At 46.4% G+C, this 17,873-nt stretch overlaps 1 protein-coding gene across 2 annotated transcripts in view; it reads right to left on the reverse strand.

The window, feature by feature from the left end:
* LOC311102895 (protein PALS1-like) overlaps window positions 1–17,873 on the reverse strand; it is a 63,270-nt gene that overhangs the window by 6,063 nt on the left and 39,334 nt on the right. For both annotated transcript variants that reach the window (XM_084144364.1, XM_084144363.1), the window contains 5 exons: window positions 11,572–11,649; window positions 7,731–7,877; window positions 7,090–7,329; window positions 3,813–3,996; window positions 1,981–2,124 (listed from right to left, as the gene is read on the reverse strand). In XM_084144364.1, coding sequence (XP_084000490.1) covers window positions 1,981–2,124; window positions 3,813–3,996; window positions 7,090–7,329; window positions 7,731–7,877; window positions 11,572–11,649 — 793 coding nt within the window. The remainder of the gene's footprint in view (window positions 1–1,980; window positions 2,125–3,812; window positions 3,997–7,089; window positions 7,330–7,730; window positions 7,878–11,571; window positions 11,650–17,873) is intronic.

Genomic DNA, 17,873 nt, shown 5'->3' on the forward strand with positions numbered 1-17,873 from the left:
GCCCAGAACTACGCGGGAGGATCTTGTCAATGATCTCAAGGCAGCTGGGACCATAGCCACCAAGAAAACAATTGGTAACACACTACGCCGTGAAGGACTGAAATCCTGCAGCGCCCGCAAGGTCCCCTTGCTCAAGAAAGCACATATACAGGCCCGTCTGAAGTTTGCCAATGAACATCTGAATGATTCAGAGGAGAACTGGGTGAAAGTGTTGTGGTCAGATGAGACCAAAATGGAGCTATTTGGTATCAACTCAACTCGCCGTGTTTGGAGGAGGAGGAATGCTGCCTATGACCCCAAAAACATCATCCCCACCGTCAAACATGGAGGTGGAAACATTATGCTTTGGGGGTGTTTTTCTGCTAAGGGGACAGGACAACATCACCGCATCAAAGGGACGATGGACGGGGCCATGTACCGTCAAATCTTGGGTGAGAACCTCCTTCCCTCAGCCAGGGCATTGAAAATGGGTCGTGGATGGGTATTACAGCATGACAATGACCCAAAACACAAGGCCAAGGCAACAAAGGAGTGGCTCAAGAAGAAGCACATTAAGGTCCTGGAGTGGCCTAGCCAGTCTCCAGACCTTAATCCCATAGAAAATCTGTGGAGGGAGCTGAAGGTTCGAGTTGCCAAAAGTCAGCCTTGAAACCTTAATGACTTGGAGAAGATCTGCAAAGAGGAGTGGGACAAAATCCCTCCTGAGATGTGTGCAAACCTGGTGGCCAACTACAAGAAACGTCTGACCTCTGTGATTGCCAACAAGGGTTTTGCCACCAAGTACTAAGTCATGTTTTGCAGAGGGGTCAAATACTTATTTCCCTCATTAAAATGCAAATCAATTTATAACATTTTTGACATGTGTTTTTCTGGATTTATTTGTTGTTATTCTGTCTCTCACTGTTCAAATAAACCTACCATTAAAATTATAGACAAAATTATGTCTTTGTCAGTGGGCAAACGTACAAAATCAGCAGGGGATCAAATACTTTTTTCCCTCACTGTACATACACAGACACACACATATATACACACACACACACATACATATACACACACATACACAGAGGCTATAAGTTCTTAGTTTATTATGCATAACCCATCATTAATTAGCTAAATATAAGGCTAATACTGCATTAAATGTATTACCTGAAAGAGGTAGGCTAGGACATCTATATATAGTGCTATATATCAATCTAGAACAGGATTATCTATTTTGGATGCAATTTGAATGGAATTGATGGAGAAAGACTGCGAGAGTGTGTGCACTGATTTGAAGCAATGATATTTAAAAACTGCAACAAAAAAAAAAAAATCTTTACAATTAAAATACAAGGTGACCCCCGAGAGCCAGATGGAGATCAGATGGAGATGTGTAAATTAGACACGCATTCGGTCCTTATATTACTCTAGCATAGGCTATGCTGCAGCAAATGTAGGCCTACCTGTCACAAGGAAAAAAGTTACCATGAGATGATAGGTCTATATGCATTGTGAACTGTGCTCCATACTGAGATGGGCTGTCTGTCCCCACTCTTAGCGTTGATTCATCATGCAGAGGCCGTAGAGAAGCCAGATTTAGACATTGCATATCATTTAACAGTTTCATTTCACTCCATGCTGTTCATATACATAATTTATTACAATTTACCGGTTTCTCGCCGTTATTTATCCCGGAAAAAGGGAGTGGTTTTGGGCGGTAAATCTCGGTAACCGGATTTCCGCCATTCAACCCTAATTCTCAGTATATTCTACGCACATTTTCAACTGTACGTTTGCATATACTCTATCATGTGTAATTGTTCTATGTTTATTGTATTTATATTGTATTTACTGTATGTCGATTATAAGTAAATTACTTTGTCTATATTCTGTCTGTATATTCTGTCTATTGCTAGTATCAACACTTCATTACGTAAAATTCCAGGTGTGTGTAAATGTACTTGGTGAATAAAGGTGCTTCTTCTGGGCTAGCTTTACCGTCATTCTGCTTGGCGTTGTAAAGGAGCTTCTTCCTCTTCTTCTTGTTCTTCTTCGCACACCACAGCTTTCCAGACTTCTCAGGCTCTTTATCCTCTTCTATGGTCTGCTTCATGGCCTCTCTCTGCTGCTGGAAGCTCTTGCCTGCATTTACAAAGAGAAGAGATGTTGTTAAACACCGTCTTCTCCAGGCATTGTGAGGTCTGATCAACTGCATTGATGACCTGGAACTGGCCCACCGTTTGTTGTGAGGTATTTTATTTTATTTATCCTTTAATTAACAAGAGAAGTCACATTAAGATTGACATCTCTTTTTCAAGTCAGACCTGGCCAAGAAAGCAGCATACATAATTACACACACACAACACAACAATGAATGGAAGTATAAGAGAACTTTGAGGTTTCTCCTTAACAGCCCTCCAATCTGTGTAGTGTATCTGGTACTAGCCCGGCCAGGGGCTGGTTGGGGTCAGGGTTAGGGGTCAGGGTAGTGTATCTGGTACTAGCCCGGCCAGGGGCTGGTTAGGGTCAGGGTTAGGGGTCAGGGTAGTGTATCTGGTACTAGCCCGGCCAGGGGCTGGTTGGGGTCAGGGTAGTGTATCTGGTACTAGCCCGGCCAGGGGCTGGTTAGGGTCAGGGTTAGGGGTCAGGGTAGTGTATCTGGTACTAGCCCGGCCAGGGGCTGGTTGGGGTCAGGGTAGTGTATCTGGTACTAGCCCGGCCAGTTGCTGGTTGGGGTCAGGGTAGTGTATCTGGTACTAGCCCGGCCAGGGGCTGGTTGGGGTCAGGGTAGTGTATCTGGTACTAGCCCGGCCAGGGGCTGGTTGGGGTCAGGGTAGTGTATCTGGTACTAGCACGGCCAGGGGCTGGTTGGGGTCAGGGTAGTGTATCTGGTACTAGCCCGGCCAGGGGCTGGTAGGGGTCAGGGTTAGGGGTCAGGGTATTGTATCTGGTACTAGCCCGGCCAGGGGCTGGTTGGGGTCAGGGTTAGGGGTCAGGGTAGTGTATCTGGTACTAGCACGGCCAGGGGCTGGTTGGGGTCAGGGTAGTGTATCTGGTACTAGCACGGCCAGGGGCTGGTTGGGGTCAGGGTAGTGTATCTGGTACTAGCACGGCCAGGGGCTGGTTGGGGTCAGGGTAGTGTATCTGGTACTAGTCCGGCCAGGAGCTGATTGGGGTCAGGGTTAGGGGTCAGGGTAGTGTATCTGGTACTAGCCCGGCCAGGGGCTGATTGGGGTCAGGGTAGTGTATCTGGTACAAGCCCGGCCAGGGGCTGGTTGGGGTCAGGGTTAGGGGTCAGGGTAGTGTATCTGGTACTAGCCCGGCCAGGGGCTGGTTGGGGTCAGGGTAGTGTATCTGGTACTAGCCCGGCCAGGGGCTGGTTAGGGTCAGGGTTAGGGGTCAGGGTAGTGTATCTGGTACTAGCCCGGCCAGGGGCTGGTTAGGGTCAGGGTTAGGGGTCAGGGTAGTGTATCTGGTACTAGCCCGGCCAGGGGCTGGTTAGGGTCAGGGTTAGGGGTCAGGGTAGTGTATCTGGTACTAGCCCGGCCAGGGGCTGGTTAGGGTCAGGGTTAGGGGCGTCAGGGTAGTGTATCTGGTACTAGCCCGGCCAGGGGCTGGTTAGGGTCAGGGTTAGGGGTCAGGGTAGTGTATCTGGTACTAGCCCGGCCAGGGGCTGGTTAGGGTCAGGGTTAGGGGTCAGGGTAGTGTATCTGGTACTAGCCCGGCCAGGGGCTGGTTAGGGTCAGGGTTAGGGGTCAGGGTAGTGTATCTGGTACTAGCCCGGCCAGGGGCTGGTTAGGGTCAGGGTTAGGGGCGTCAGGGTAGTGTACCTGGTACTAGCCCGGCCAGGGGCTGGTTGTCCTCATCTCCATCCCTGTAGGCCTGCCACCAGTTGGGGTCATCCTGGCTGATGATGTGGAGGATGTCACCCTTCTGGAAGCACAGGCCCAGCTCCCTGCACGGCACGTACGGGTCATCAGATGGGTCGTAGTCAAAGTGAGCCTTCACATGGACCTGGTGGAATAGAGAAACAAGACATTTACATTTAAGTCATTTAGCAGATACTCTTATCCAGAGCGACTTACAGTTAGTGAGTGCATACATTTTCACACTAGGTATAGCAGATAATGGGTTAGAAAGGTCATAGCTAGCTAGCTACTTTGTTTTGGTTTAGGTAACTAGCTGGTAAATATTGAAACAGTCAGAAAGCTAGCTCAAGAACCAAATGCTATCCCAGCCGGAGGTAGCATTAGCCTAAGCCATAAACCAATATTATGGTACCTAGTACTAGCCTGTACCAAGCCTAACTGTCTGCACTTTTCTGTCATATGGGTTCTTTGCTAGCCAGCAGTAAACAACCAGGTAAAGACCAGCATTTCACCTAGGTTGAAGATGACAAAGGTTAAGATAACGATATTCTAATATCCCAGAACTCTTTGCAACAATGGGACCAGCCAGAGACATATTTAGAGACTTAGGCCAACTTTTTCGAATTTTGAATATTGTTCTAAATCTAGACATTCTGTTAGTTTGCATTGTTTCTATAGATTTCTATTCCTATGCCAGAGGGTCTAACTATGCTAATTAGCAACGGCACTGGTCGTTAGCAAGGACGCTGGTACATAATTAGGAATAGGATCTCTGTGGGCGCTGGTCCCAGATGTGACGACGTTCTCTTGTATATTATCGACCAAGGTATTCACTAGGAACCAAACGGAAGCAAACATAATTAAACTGGGAGGGGCCTACCTGAATTTGTCCAATAGAAAATCTAGTTCTCTTTCCAAAACATTTTCAGTTTGGAGTAAACGGTATCCGTTGCGAAACGTTTGCTACGGTCTTCATGCTAACGTTAGCTAGCAACGTAGCTAGGTAACCAAGGATATGCCTCTTAGTTAGCTACCAACCACATAAACGTTCCTCAAGTTATTAGCTAGCTAACGTTAGTTGGCTGGGTTTGTGACTTAACTACGTTAGCTAGCTATCGTTAGCTAGCTACACACGCGGAAGTTAACCAGCTAATGCTATAACAGGGGAATAGTGATATTAGAGATGTATTATTCTCCTAAATTGATGGGATGACTAACTTAGAAAGAATGCATTCTTGACTGGGCTAATGTAGGTTGTGACACCTGGCAAGCTGTGATTGATGTGAAGAGCTGTTTTAGGGGGTAAAATGAGATAAGGATTTGTGTCTCCAAATACTAGAATATACTGGTTCTTTGTGATCTGTGAACCTTCCTTGGACGTAGGAATGGTGTCTAAGGGAGCTGGCTCTTCTCACTATGACAGGTTGTTATGATGAACGTATTCCTGGAAACAGGGATGCGCTAAGAGGCGGGGGACTAGCCTGTGCGCCAACGGATAGGCTGAGTAAGTCTAAACCACGCTCAAGTCTACTCTGATTGGCCAGCAGAGAGGTGGGAAACTCTCTCTGTCAGAGTATTTGAGTATTGAATCTGAAACAATGGATTAGTTCTCTGAAGTGCCCTGCGGGGTATTTCAAAGAGCCCGTATATACGAAACATCATATTTACCATTGAAGGTTTTTGCATTAATTAAAATAACTAGTATATCTTAGAAGTCGTGTTGACCTCTTTTGTTCCTAATGCCAGATTTGAATTGACGCAACTTTGACAGTGATAACGATATTTATGTTCACTAAAAGTTTCTTACTTCAGCTGTTCCTTTCACAGTTTCCAGCTTTCAGACGACACCCCTTTCCCGGATCTTTCTTATTTTCTCTGTTACTAGCTAATAGCTTTGCACGCCACTAAGGTATAGCACGATGCAAGCGGCACAGAGTTAACTATTTTACATGACCTTAGTTTTCTAGTTAATCTATACTGTATATTCTAGAATTACATTAAGATTCCCATTTATAAATATGGTCATGTAGCAGATGCTCTAATCCAAAACAACGTACAGTTCATAATGACATATTCAGTATGTGGGAATCAAAGCAACATGGACCATGGGGCAGAACCATGCTGTACAACTCACTGAGAGCCATTGGAACTTGGAACAGTGCGATTGCTACAGACAGACGGACATCACAGCCAGGGTAGGGATAGAAGATGAGAGGAGAGGTGGTCGGATATGGAGGTGTGACTGTACTCACCACAGTCTCTCTGATGGGCAGGGGTTTGGTCTGTTCTCACCACAGTCTCTTTGATGGGCGGGGGTTTGGTCTGTACTCACCACAGTCTCTTTGATGGGTGGGGGTTTGGTCAGTACTCACCACAGTCTCTTTGATGGGCGGGGGTTTGGTCTGTACTCACCACAGTCTCTTTGATGGGTGGGGGTTTGGTCAGTACTCACCACAGTCTCTTTGATGGGTGGGGGTTGGGTCTGTACTCACCACAGTCTCTTTGATGGGCGGGGGTTTGGTCAGTACTCACCACAGTCTCTTTGATGGGTGGGGGTTGGGTCTGTACTCACCACAGTCTCTTTGATGGGTGGGGGTTTGGTCTGTACTCACCAGTCTCTGATGGGTGGAGTTTTGGTCTGTACTCACCACAGTATCCTTGATGGGCGGGGGTTTGGTCTGTACTCACCACAGTCTCTTTGATGGGCGGGGGTTGGGTCTGTACTCATCAGTCTCTGATGGGCGGGGGTTTGGTCTGTACTCACCACAGTCTCTTTGATGGGTGGGGGTTTGGTCAGTACTCACCACAGTCTCTTTGATGGGCGGGGGTTTGGTCTGTACTCACCACAGTCTCTTTGATGGGCGGGGGTTTGGTCAGTACTCACCACAGTCTCTTTGATGGGCGTGGGTTTGGTCTGTACTCACCACAGTCTCTTTGATGGGCGGGGGTTGGGTCTGTACTCACCAGTCTCTTTGATGGGGGGGGTTTGGTCTGTTCTCACCACAGTCTCTTTGATGGGCGTGGGTTTGGTCTGTACTCACCACAGTCTCTTTGATGGGCGGGGGTTGGGTCTGTACTCACCAGTCTCTTTGATGGGGGGGGTTTGGTCTGTTCTCACCACAGTCTCTTTGATGGGTGGGGGTTTGGTCAGTACTCACCACAGTCTCTTTGATGGGCGGTGGTTTGGTCTGTACTCACCACAGTCTCTTTGATGGGCGGGGGTTTGGTCAGTACTCACCACAGTCTCTTTGATGGGCGGGGGTTTGGTCTGTGGGCTGGGGATAAGGATGAAGGTCAGGGTGCCGTGCATGTCGGCCAGGATGTCGAAGACCTCGTTGACATCCTTCCCTCTGATCTCCACTCCGTTGATCTCCAGAACCTCGTCCCCTTCATGCAGCAGCCCGCTGCGCTCCGCTGCCCCGCCCTTCACGATGCGGCTTATTATCACGCTGTCCATGTCGTTACGCACCGTCGCACCCTGCCACACATACCCACAGTGAGGAACAGAGGTTAGTGATAGACACAGGAGGGTTTAAACTTTTCTTACATGAGTTGTCGGCTCTGTCAAAGTGTACATTCATTCAAATTGATTTTATAAAGCCCTTTTTACATCAGCAGTTGTCAAAAAGTGCTAAATACAAGCTGTCAAATCTTTGATTCCTCCCGTCCTTGATTCGTCGCCACACTCTCAAATCTCATTGGAGGGGATCCCGAAGGGAGGGAACCTGGAGCATCTCCTCCAATAAGGTTTGAGAGAGGAATTGAGAAAACAAAGACAGGAGGAACCGAGGATTTAACAGCTGGGACTTTTCAGACAGCCTATGTCTACTCCTATGATGATTCATGACTGTTGGTGTGTTTTAAAGGAGTCTCTCTCACCAGTGGGATGTCCCTGGCCTTCTCCATGCGGACTATCTTGACGGCATCCCCTCCCCACTGGGTGAGAGCCTCACAGGGGCCGTCCGGGGTCAGGGGCTCCAGCTGCATCTCCTGCTCCGCAACATAGTCATGGGCCAGAAGCACTGCCTGGGGAGGGACAGGGGACATAGGGTTAGGGTCAGCCTTACTGGGCTAACCAAACAGACTCTAGCTGCTAGACGGTTGGATGCAGAGACACAGGCTAGACTGGCACACCAAGACACAGGTTAGACTGGCACACCAAGACACAGGTTAGACTGGCACACCAAGACACAGGTTAGACTGGCACACCAAGACACAGGTTAGACTGGCACACCAAGACACAGGTTAGACTGGCACACCAAGACACAGGTTAGACTGGCACACCAAGACACAGGTTAGACTGGCACACCAAGACACAGGTTAGACTGGCACACCAAGACACAGGTTAGACTGGCACACCAAGACACAGGTTAGACTGGCACACCAAGACACAGGTTAGACTGGCACACCAAGACACAGGTTAGACTGGCACACCAAGACACAGGTTAGACTGGCACACCAAGACACAGGTTAGACTGGCACACCAAGAAACAGATTAGACTGGCACACCAAGACACAGGTTAGACTGGCACACCAAGACACAGGTTAGACTGGCACACCAAGACACAGGTTAGACTGGCACACCAAGACACAGGCTAGATTGGCACACCAAGACACAGGCTAGACTGGCACACCAGACACAGGTTAGACTGGCACACCAAGACACAGGTTAGACTGGCACACCAAGACACAGGTTAGACTGGCACACCAAGACACAGGTTAGACTGGCACACCAAGACACAGGTTAGACTGGCACACCAAGACACAGGTTAGACTGGCACACCAAGACACAGGTTAGACTGGCACACCAAGACACAGGTTAGACTGGCACACCAAGACACAGGCTAGACTGGCACACCAAGACACAGGTTAGACTGGCACACCAAGACACAGGTTAGACTGGCACACCAAGACACAGGTTAGACTGGCACACCAAGACACAGGTTAGACTGGCACACCAAGACACAGGCTAGACTGGCACACCAAGACACAGGTTAGACTGGCACACCAAGACACAGGTTAGACTGGCACACCAAGACACAGGTTAGACTGGCACACCAAGACACAGGCTAGACTTCCATACAGTCAGGGCCAGCAGTACCTACTGGGAAGGGACAGGGGACACAGGGGGTGTACTGGTCAGAATTACTGGGTTAACTAGACACTTTTATAGGAATAACACAACATCACTCCCTCCTTATCCTCCCTCCGCCACACAGTCATTGGCCAGCAGCCCTGCCTGAGGATGGGAGGCACAGAGAGCACCAGTCACACACTGGGTTAACTACTAGAGACTTTTAGAGTATGCACACACACCAACTCAGTGGCCTTATGGTTAGTGTCTGCCCTGAGATTGGAACGTTAGGGGTTCGATCCCCGGTCGAGCCATACCTCTCTGCTTGGCAGTCAGCTTTAAGGAGATGGATTGGGGCGGGGTACGGCCCTGCGACAGACTGGCATCGTGTCTAGCTGGTGTACTAGCTGCCTCACTCTACAGAAACAGGAGCTAGGCTCCTGCCCCCTGTGGGCGGTTCTGGCTCAGACCAGGCTTACTTACTTACTTACACACGTCTGACAGGCCAGGTGAAAATGGACACAGACTTAGTGGGTTAACTTTTAGCGACTTGTAAAGCAAACACACAGGCGGATGTAGGCGCATGGACACACGCATCCACACCCACAGAGACCTGTGTCTAACAGTACTGTAGTCATTACTTCCATTACATCCACACCCACAGAGACCTGTGTCTAACAGTACTGTAGTCATTACTTCCATTACATCCACACCCACAGAGACCTGTGTCTAACAGTACTGTAGTCATTACTTCCATTACATCCACACCCACAGAGACCTGTGTCTAACAGTACTGTAGTCATTACTTCCATTACATCCACACCCACAGAGACCTGTGTCTAACAGTACTGTAGTCATTACTTCCATTACATCCACACCCACAGAGACCTGTGTCTAACAGTACTGTAGTCATTACTTCCATTACATCCACACCCACAGAGACCTGTGTCTAACAGTACTGTAGTCATTACTTCCATTACATCCACACCCACAGAGACCTGTGTCTAACAGTACTGTAGTCATTACTTCCAGAGCCCCCTGCTATTCTTCTATTTCCTGCCCTGAACCTTAGTCACTGCTCTAGCCGCCCACCACCCGGTACTCTACCCTGAACCTTAGTCACTGCTCTAGCCGCCCACCACCCGGTACTCTACCCTGAACCTTAGTCACTGCTCTAGCCGCCCACCACCCGGTACTCTACCCTGAACCTTAGTCACTGCTCTAGCCGCCCACCACCCGGTACTCTACCCTGAACCTTAGTCACTGCTCTAGCCGCCCACCCCCCGGTACTCTACCCTGAACCTTAGTCACTGCTCTAGCCGCCTACCACCCGGTACTCTACCCTGCAGCTTAGTCACTGCTCTAGCCGCCCACCACCCGGTACTCTACCCTGCAGCTTAGAGACTGCTGCCCTACTGGTCACTTTAATAATGTTTACATACTGTTTTACCCACTTCATCTGTATATACTGTATTCTAGTCAAGGCTCATCCTATATCATTTATTTTGTTTATTTTTCTGGATTATGTGTGTATTTTTTAAATTTGTTTTGCTAGGTATTACTGCACTGTTGGAGCTAGAAACACAAGCATTTCGCTGGAAGAAATCCAGGAGTATCCAGGAGGACAAACATGATATAAGAAACCTTCAGTAAGTAGTAACAGACTAACAGCCATATCGTCCCCTGAGAGAAGCACAGAATGTAAATCAACATGCTATCTATGATCCTCTCCCTCCACCTGGCCCTGGGGAGAAACGCCTGGTTACCTCACCATGTCTACCTCTATGATGGGCCCATCCATGGCAACACTCAAAACACTACAGGGAAAACCCCTGACCATCACTCCTTCTTCCTCTCCTCCTCCATCCTCCTGTGTGCTGGGTCATGTTCAGTAGGGCACACTGTAGCAAAACAATCAGGTACTACCTCCCTTTTCAATCTGTTTCAAACCGTCCCTCCCTACTGAACATGCCCTGGTGTCTCAGAGGAGCAGCAGCATCATTGTAGATGTGGGGGACAGACAGACAAGTCAGAGTGTAAGGGAAAGGTAGAAGTGTACAGGGCTCAGGGGAAGGCAGCTTGGTCACATTGTAGAAGAAGTGTACAGGGCTCAGGGGAAGGCAGCTTGGTCACATTGTAGAAGAAGTGTACAGGGCTCAGGGGAAGGCAGCTTGGTCACATTGTAGAATAAGTGTACAGGGCTCAGGGACAGGCAGCTTGGTCACATTGTAGAAGAAGTGTACAGGGCTCAGGGAAAGGCAGCTTGGCTATACAGTATAAACTCAGAGGAAGGAAGGATGTGGGAGGGAGATTAGGGCTTTGGCCAGGCCTCTGCCAAGAGATGGAGCCAACAGCTGATCACAGCTGAACCAACACACTCCTGACCTGAACCAACTCCAGCCCTGAGAGCCAGGGGGATACAGGTTATACTGGGACAGAGACGGGTTATACTGGGATGGAGACAGGTTATACTGGGACGGAGAAAGAGTTTAGACAGAGACACAGGTTACACAGAGAGACAGGTTACACAGAGAGACAGGTTACACAGAGAGACAGGTTACACAGAGAGACAGGTAAGACAGAAACACAGCGGTTACACAGAGACACATAATTAGACATTACAGTAGGAATGGATGGAAGCCTCACCTGGACATGTGGTGAGGAGAGCAGGGTGTTGAGCTCCAAGCCCTCCTTGTGTTGGCTGTTACGAACTATAGACTGGACCTGAAGATGAACACAGGACGTGAAAGAAAGACGAGGAGGGATAGGAGTCACGCCGGAAACTTGAAACATCTGATGATTTACACCTGTTCTCTCCGATCAAAGAAATTGATCAAAAAGTAAAGCATCTACAGGAAGGTTTGAAGTATTTAAATATTCCCACCCGTTTGATTCAACAGTTACAATAGGCTACATTTGTTCACCAGATTAGATGGTATAGGGTTTGTGTTAAAACATTTAGTTGACTGGTTTTAACTTTTTCCTTGTGGGGTGAAAGTGAGTTATTCTAAGAGCTGGTGATCCATGCTCTGCTGATGGGCCTTCAAAGGCCTTTAGAGCAGCACCAGGCCCCAGCACCAGGCCCCAGCACCAGGCCCCAGCACCAGGCCCCAGCACCAGGCCCCAGCACCAGGCCCCAGCACCAGGTCCCAGCACCAGGCCCCAGCACCAGGCCCCAGCACCAGGCCCCAGCACCAGGCCCCAGCACCAGGCCCCAGCACCAGGCCCCAGCACCAGGCCCCAGCACCACAACAGGCCATGTAAGCAGAATAGTAAAGAACAATAACCAGTGAGTCCACAGCCTAGGCCCAAGCTTCAGCTTGAGTTATGTTCATTAGGGCATGCAGCAGAATGACAATGTTTTTCAATGATAATGAGCGTTTCTTATTGGTTACAGATGCCCTTTAGTATCCTAAGCACAACAAATTCATAACATATAGTACGAATTGGATTCATAACATATCACACAAATTGCAACAAAAACCCACATACAGTGGCTTGCTAAAGTATTCACCCCCCTTGGCATTCTTCCTATTTTATTGCCCTACAACCTGGAATTAAAATGGATTTTTTGGGGGTTTGTATCATTTGATTTACACAACATGCCTACCACTTTGAAGATGCAAAATATTTTTTTTATTGTGAAACAAACAAGAAATAATACAAAAGAACAGAAAACTTGAGCGTGCATAACTATTCACCCCCCCCACCCCAAAGTCAATACTTTGTAGAGCCACCTTTTGCAGCAATCACAGCTGCAAGTCTCTTGGGGTATGTCTCAATAAGCTTGCCACATCTAGCCACAGGGATTTTTACCCATTGTTCAAGGCAAAACTGCTCCAGCTCCTTCAAGTTGGATGGGTTACGCTGGTGTACAGCAATCTTTTATTTTTTTATATATATATATATTTTTTTTTTGTCATTTAGCAGACGCTCTTATCCAGAGCGACTTACAGGAGCAATTAGGGTTAAGTGCCTTGCTTAAGGGCACATCGACAGATTTTTCACCTAGTTGGCTCGGGGATTAGAACCAGCGACCTTTCGGTTACTGGCACAACGCTCTTACCCACTAAGCTACCTGCCGCCCGAATCTTGAAGTCATACCACAGATTCTCAATTGGATTGAGGTCTGGGCTTTGACTAGGCCATTCCAGGACATTTAAATGTTTCCCCTTAAACCACTCGAGTGTTGCTTTAGCAGTATGCTTAGGGTCATTGTCCTGCTGGAAGGTGAACCTCCGTCCCAGTCTCAAATCTCTGGGAGACTGAAACATGTTTCCCTCAAGAATTTCCCTGTATTTAGCGCCATCCATAATTCCTTCAATTCTGACCAGTTTACCAGTCCCTGCCGATGAAAAACATCCCCACAGCATGATGCTGCCACCACCATGCTTCACTGTGGGGATGGTGTTCTCGGGGTGATGAGAAGTGTTGTGTTTGCGCCAGACATAGCGTTTTCCTTGATGGCCAAAAAGATCAATTTTAGTCTCATCTGACCAGAGTACCTTCTTCCATATGTTTGGGGAGTCTCCCACATGCCTTTTGGCAAACACCAAACATGTTAGCATTTTTTTTTCTTTAAGCAATGGCTTTTTTTCTGGCCACTCTTCCGTAAAGCCCAGCTCTGTGGAGTGTACGGCTTAAAGTGGTCCTATGGACAGATACTCCAATCTCTGCTGTGGAGCTTTGCAGCTCCTTCAGGGTTATATTTGGTATCTTTGTTGCCTCTCTGATTAATGCCCTCCTTGCCTGGTCCGTGCGTTTTGGTGGGCGGCCCTCTCTTGGCAAGTTTGTTGTGGTGCCATATTCTTTCAATTTTTTAATAATGGATTTAAATGGTCCCCCGTGGGATGTTCAAAGTGTCTGATATTTTTTTATAAGCCAACCCTGAACTGTACTTCTCCACAACTTTGTCCCTGACCTGTTTGGAGAGCACCTTTTGTCTTCATGGTGCTGCTTGCTTGGTGGTGCCCCTTGCTTTGTGGTGTTGCAGACTCTGGGGCCTTTCAGATCAGGTGTATATATACTGAGATCATGTGACACTTAGATTGCACACAGGTGGACTTTATTTAACGAATTATGTGACATCTGAAGGTAATTGGTTGCACCAGATCTTATTTAGGGGCTTCATAGCAAAGGGGTTGAATACATACACTACCGTTCAAAAGTTTGGCGTCACTTAAAAATGTCCTTGTTTTCGAAAGAAAAGCAATTTTTTGCTTTACATCAAATTGATCAGAAATACAGATTAGACATTGTTAATATTGTAAATGGCTATTGTAGCTGGAAACGGCTGATTTTTTATGGAATATCTACATAAGCGTACAGAGGCCCATTATCAGCAACCATCAGTCCTGTGTTAAAATGGCACGTTGTGTTTGCTAATCCAAGTTTATCATTTAAAAAAAGGCTAATTGATCATTAGAAAACCCTTTTGCAATTATGTTAGCACAGCTGAAAACTGTTGTGCTGATTAAAGAAGCAATAAAACTGGCCTTCTTGAGACTAGTTGAGTATCGTAGGTTCGATTACAGGCTCAAAATGGCCAGAAACAAATAACTTTCTTCTGAAACTCGTCAGTCTATTCTTGTTCTGAGAAATGAAGGCTATTCCATGCGAGAAATTGCCAAGAAACTGAAGATCTCGTATGCTGTGTACTACTCCCTTCACAGAACAGCGCAAACTGGCTCTAACCAGAATAGAAAGAGGAGTGGGAGGCCCCGGTGCAAAACTGAGCAAGAGGACAAATACATTAGAGTGTCTAGTTTGAGAAAGACGCCTCACAGGTCCTCAACTGGCAGATTTATTAAATAGTACCCGCAAAACACCAGTCTCAACGTCAACAGTGAAGAGGCGACTCCGTGATGCTGACCTTCTAGGCAGAGTTGCAAAGAAAAAGCCATATCTCAGACTGCCCATCTTAATCTTTTATTTTTATCGGGCAGTCTGAGATATGGCTTTGAATTAGCTTTCAAAGTTCTTGAAATGTTCCGTATTGACTGACCTTCATGTCTTAAAGTAAGGATGGACTGTCACTTCTCTTTGCTTATGTGATCTGTTCTTGCCCTAATATGGACTTGGTCTTTTACCAAATAGGGCTATCTTCTGTATACCCCCCCTACCTTGTCACAACACAACTGATTGGCTCAAATGCATTAAGAAGGAAATAAATTCCACAAATTAACTTTTAACAAGGCACACCAGTTAATTGAAATGCATTTCAGGTGACTACCTCATGAAGCTGGTTGAGAGAATGCCAAGAGTGCGCAAAGCTGTCATCAAGACAAAGGGTGGCTATTTGAAGAATCTCAAATTTAAAATATATGTTCATTTATTTAACACTTGTCTGGTTACTACATGATTCCATATGTGTTATTTCATAGTTTTGATGTCTTCACAATGTAAAAATAAAGAAAATCCCTTGAATGAGTAGGTGTGTCCAAACTTTTGACTGGTAGTGTATATCATATGAAATGGATGACGTAGTACACAATTTGATGACGTAGTACACACCAAAAAATGGGGACCAATTTTGGCTTGTGAGCACCATTTTCAGAACTACTGGCTGAAATTAACAAAAGTTAATTTCAGCCAGTCAAGCCAGAATCCCTCCTCTCCTATCACCTCCCCTACACCCACACACACTAGAAGCTGACATCACATTCAAGGCGGGGGGGGGAGGGATCTAAAACTAAGCCTATGGGAGGTGGGGTTTTACCAGGGTGGCCACAGGCGGAAAACACCCCTCCTCACTTAATTGGTCTCCTCCAGACCTAGGCTAATCCCACTATGTTGTTGTTTGTGTCTCTAGTATTAGGTATACTCTGGTGACGTGCTTTCAATAAGACACTCCCTACATAGGACAAAATAGTCACCACAAGTTGAGCTTGGAACAGGGGCCATTTGGCATGGCAAATGTATATGTAAATGATGGGAAAATGTCTTCCGTCCTCATGCATAAACACACACCCTCCCTGTTTGAACCCTGGTGGCTCTGGCTCCCTGTCAGGGACTCAGTATATAATGGTGCAGCCAGCAGCCTCAGAGAGACACAGAGAGAGAGAGAGACCGAAAGAGAGAGACAGACACACATACACTGTATCTGCAGGTTCCATGAAATTGAATTTAAGACCAAGACCTTTTTAATGCCACTTGAAATGCAATTTAATACCAATTTTGAAGTCTGCATGTGCCATAAACCTGCTAATATTCCCATATTTCTTCACGCTGTCACCAATATAATTTCTTTTGTAGGCTAATCATTTTCTAATAGCACTAATATCATAGACTAATATATTTGTTGCTAATTCACCAGCTGGGTATGTAGAAACTCAAAACACATTAGCTTGATCACTATTTTAATCTAACAGCAAAGTAATTATTAATGTCCTAAAAAAGCATTGCTGTCATAGCCTAATACCCAATGAGGCCGATGCGCTCGCAATGGCCAATGCTCATTTTGCGCGCTCCGTATCTCAAATCCATATAAATATCTTGGTTTTAAAATAGATAGCTGAGAAATAAATAATATACCTTCACAAAGTTGAGAACATCCTCTCTTCAACTGTGACAAGTATTACCAGAGCCTAAAGCTAACTTTTTTGTATACCAGCCATTGTGGCAGGCAGATAAAAATAATACCTGCCACTCAAATATTTTACCAGGCTAAATATTTGTTGTTGCCACAATTACACAAAGAAACAATAAAAACTGATGATCATGCTCGATTTAATTTAATATTCTGTGACCGGAGTATTTTAACAAAAATATCAGACAAAAATGTTTAGCTGCCCCTTTAAGGTTACCTTGGTAACATGGCCACTCAAGTCATCAGCATGCCTGTGAGAATGTCACTCGTAGAGGCCAACGATGTCTCTTTATGCTAGCAGTTGGAGCAAACTCAAACTTTGAAAAGCAACCTAGCTTGTGAACAAAACAATGTAAACAGTCAAGAAACATGAGAACAAAGTCTCACTTTAGTAGACTTTCGAGTAAATTATACCAACTTTTATGCCTGTGTCCATTGCTTCTAAAAACCAATATTTCAGCACGCACAGCCCCCCAGACATGAAGTGTTGCTGCGCGAGGTGGGATAGCTATAACGTTAGGATTCAGATTTCTTTGTGCATTATCAGATATGAAACAAAACGGCAGAAATACTTTGAAAACAAGCTACTGCAGCATTTTTTTTGCTATTAATCACAACTCACTATTGTGCCCATACTTGACTATTAAATACTCACACTGTAGAACCCGGAGTGTGACCAGGCGCCAGCGTGGTTGGTGAATGAGACATTCTTACCCGGCAATGCCAAAATCTACCCTCGGTTGGCATATGGCGGGTGTCAATTTTAGGCCCCGAGTATTACACAGGATAGATGTTTTTCTTATAGCTAGAATCAGAACACATTTTTTTTCTACAGGAGCGCAGTGGGAAAGGCAGTAAAAAGTGGCTCGCTCATTATTACTGCGGCAGGCCCCAGCAAAACAGGCACATGGGCAGGGCAGACAATTTCATTAGAGGAATTATGAAGATCATGCACTTTACTGTTTGACCAAATCAAGTAATAGCTCAACAGTTAACTAGCTAGTTAACAAGTGAGCTAACTAGCCAAGCTACAAGCAATTGGCTATCCATTTTGTAGCCTACCTCACTCGCTGTACTCACTCTTCTGGCAACACCCGACTTGCAGTGGCACATGCACATCATGCACACACAGAGTCGTAGGCTACATGTGGAGCATTCCAGCATCTTGAAAATGTGCCTCAGTAGCAACAATTAAGCAGCTCCTCAACATAGCGGAAACACTGTAGTCATCTCCGGTCACATTTTGTAAGATAATTGAAAACTGAATTTAAGACAATTTAAGGCCTTTAAATGTAAGACTAAGACTTTTTAAGGACCCGCGGACACAGAGACACAGAGAGACAGAGAGAGAGACCCAGAA

The sequence above is a fragment of the Coregonus lavaretus genome (assembly GCF_964263955.1).
Source record: "Coregonus lavaretus genome assembly, chromosome: 27".
NCBI lineage: Eukaryota > Metazoa > Chordata > Actinopteri > Salmoniformes > Salmonidae > Coregonus > Coregonus lavaretus.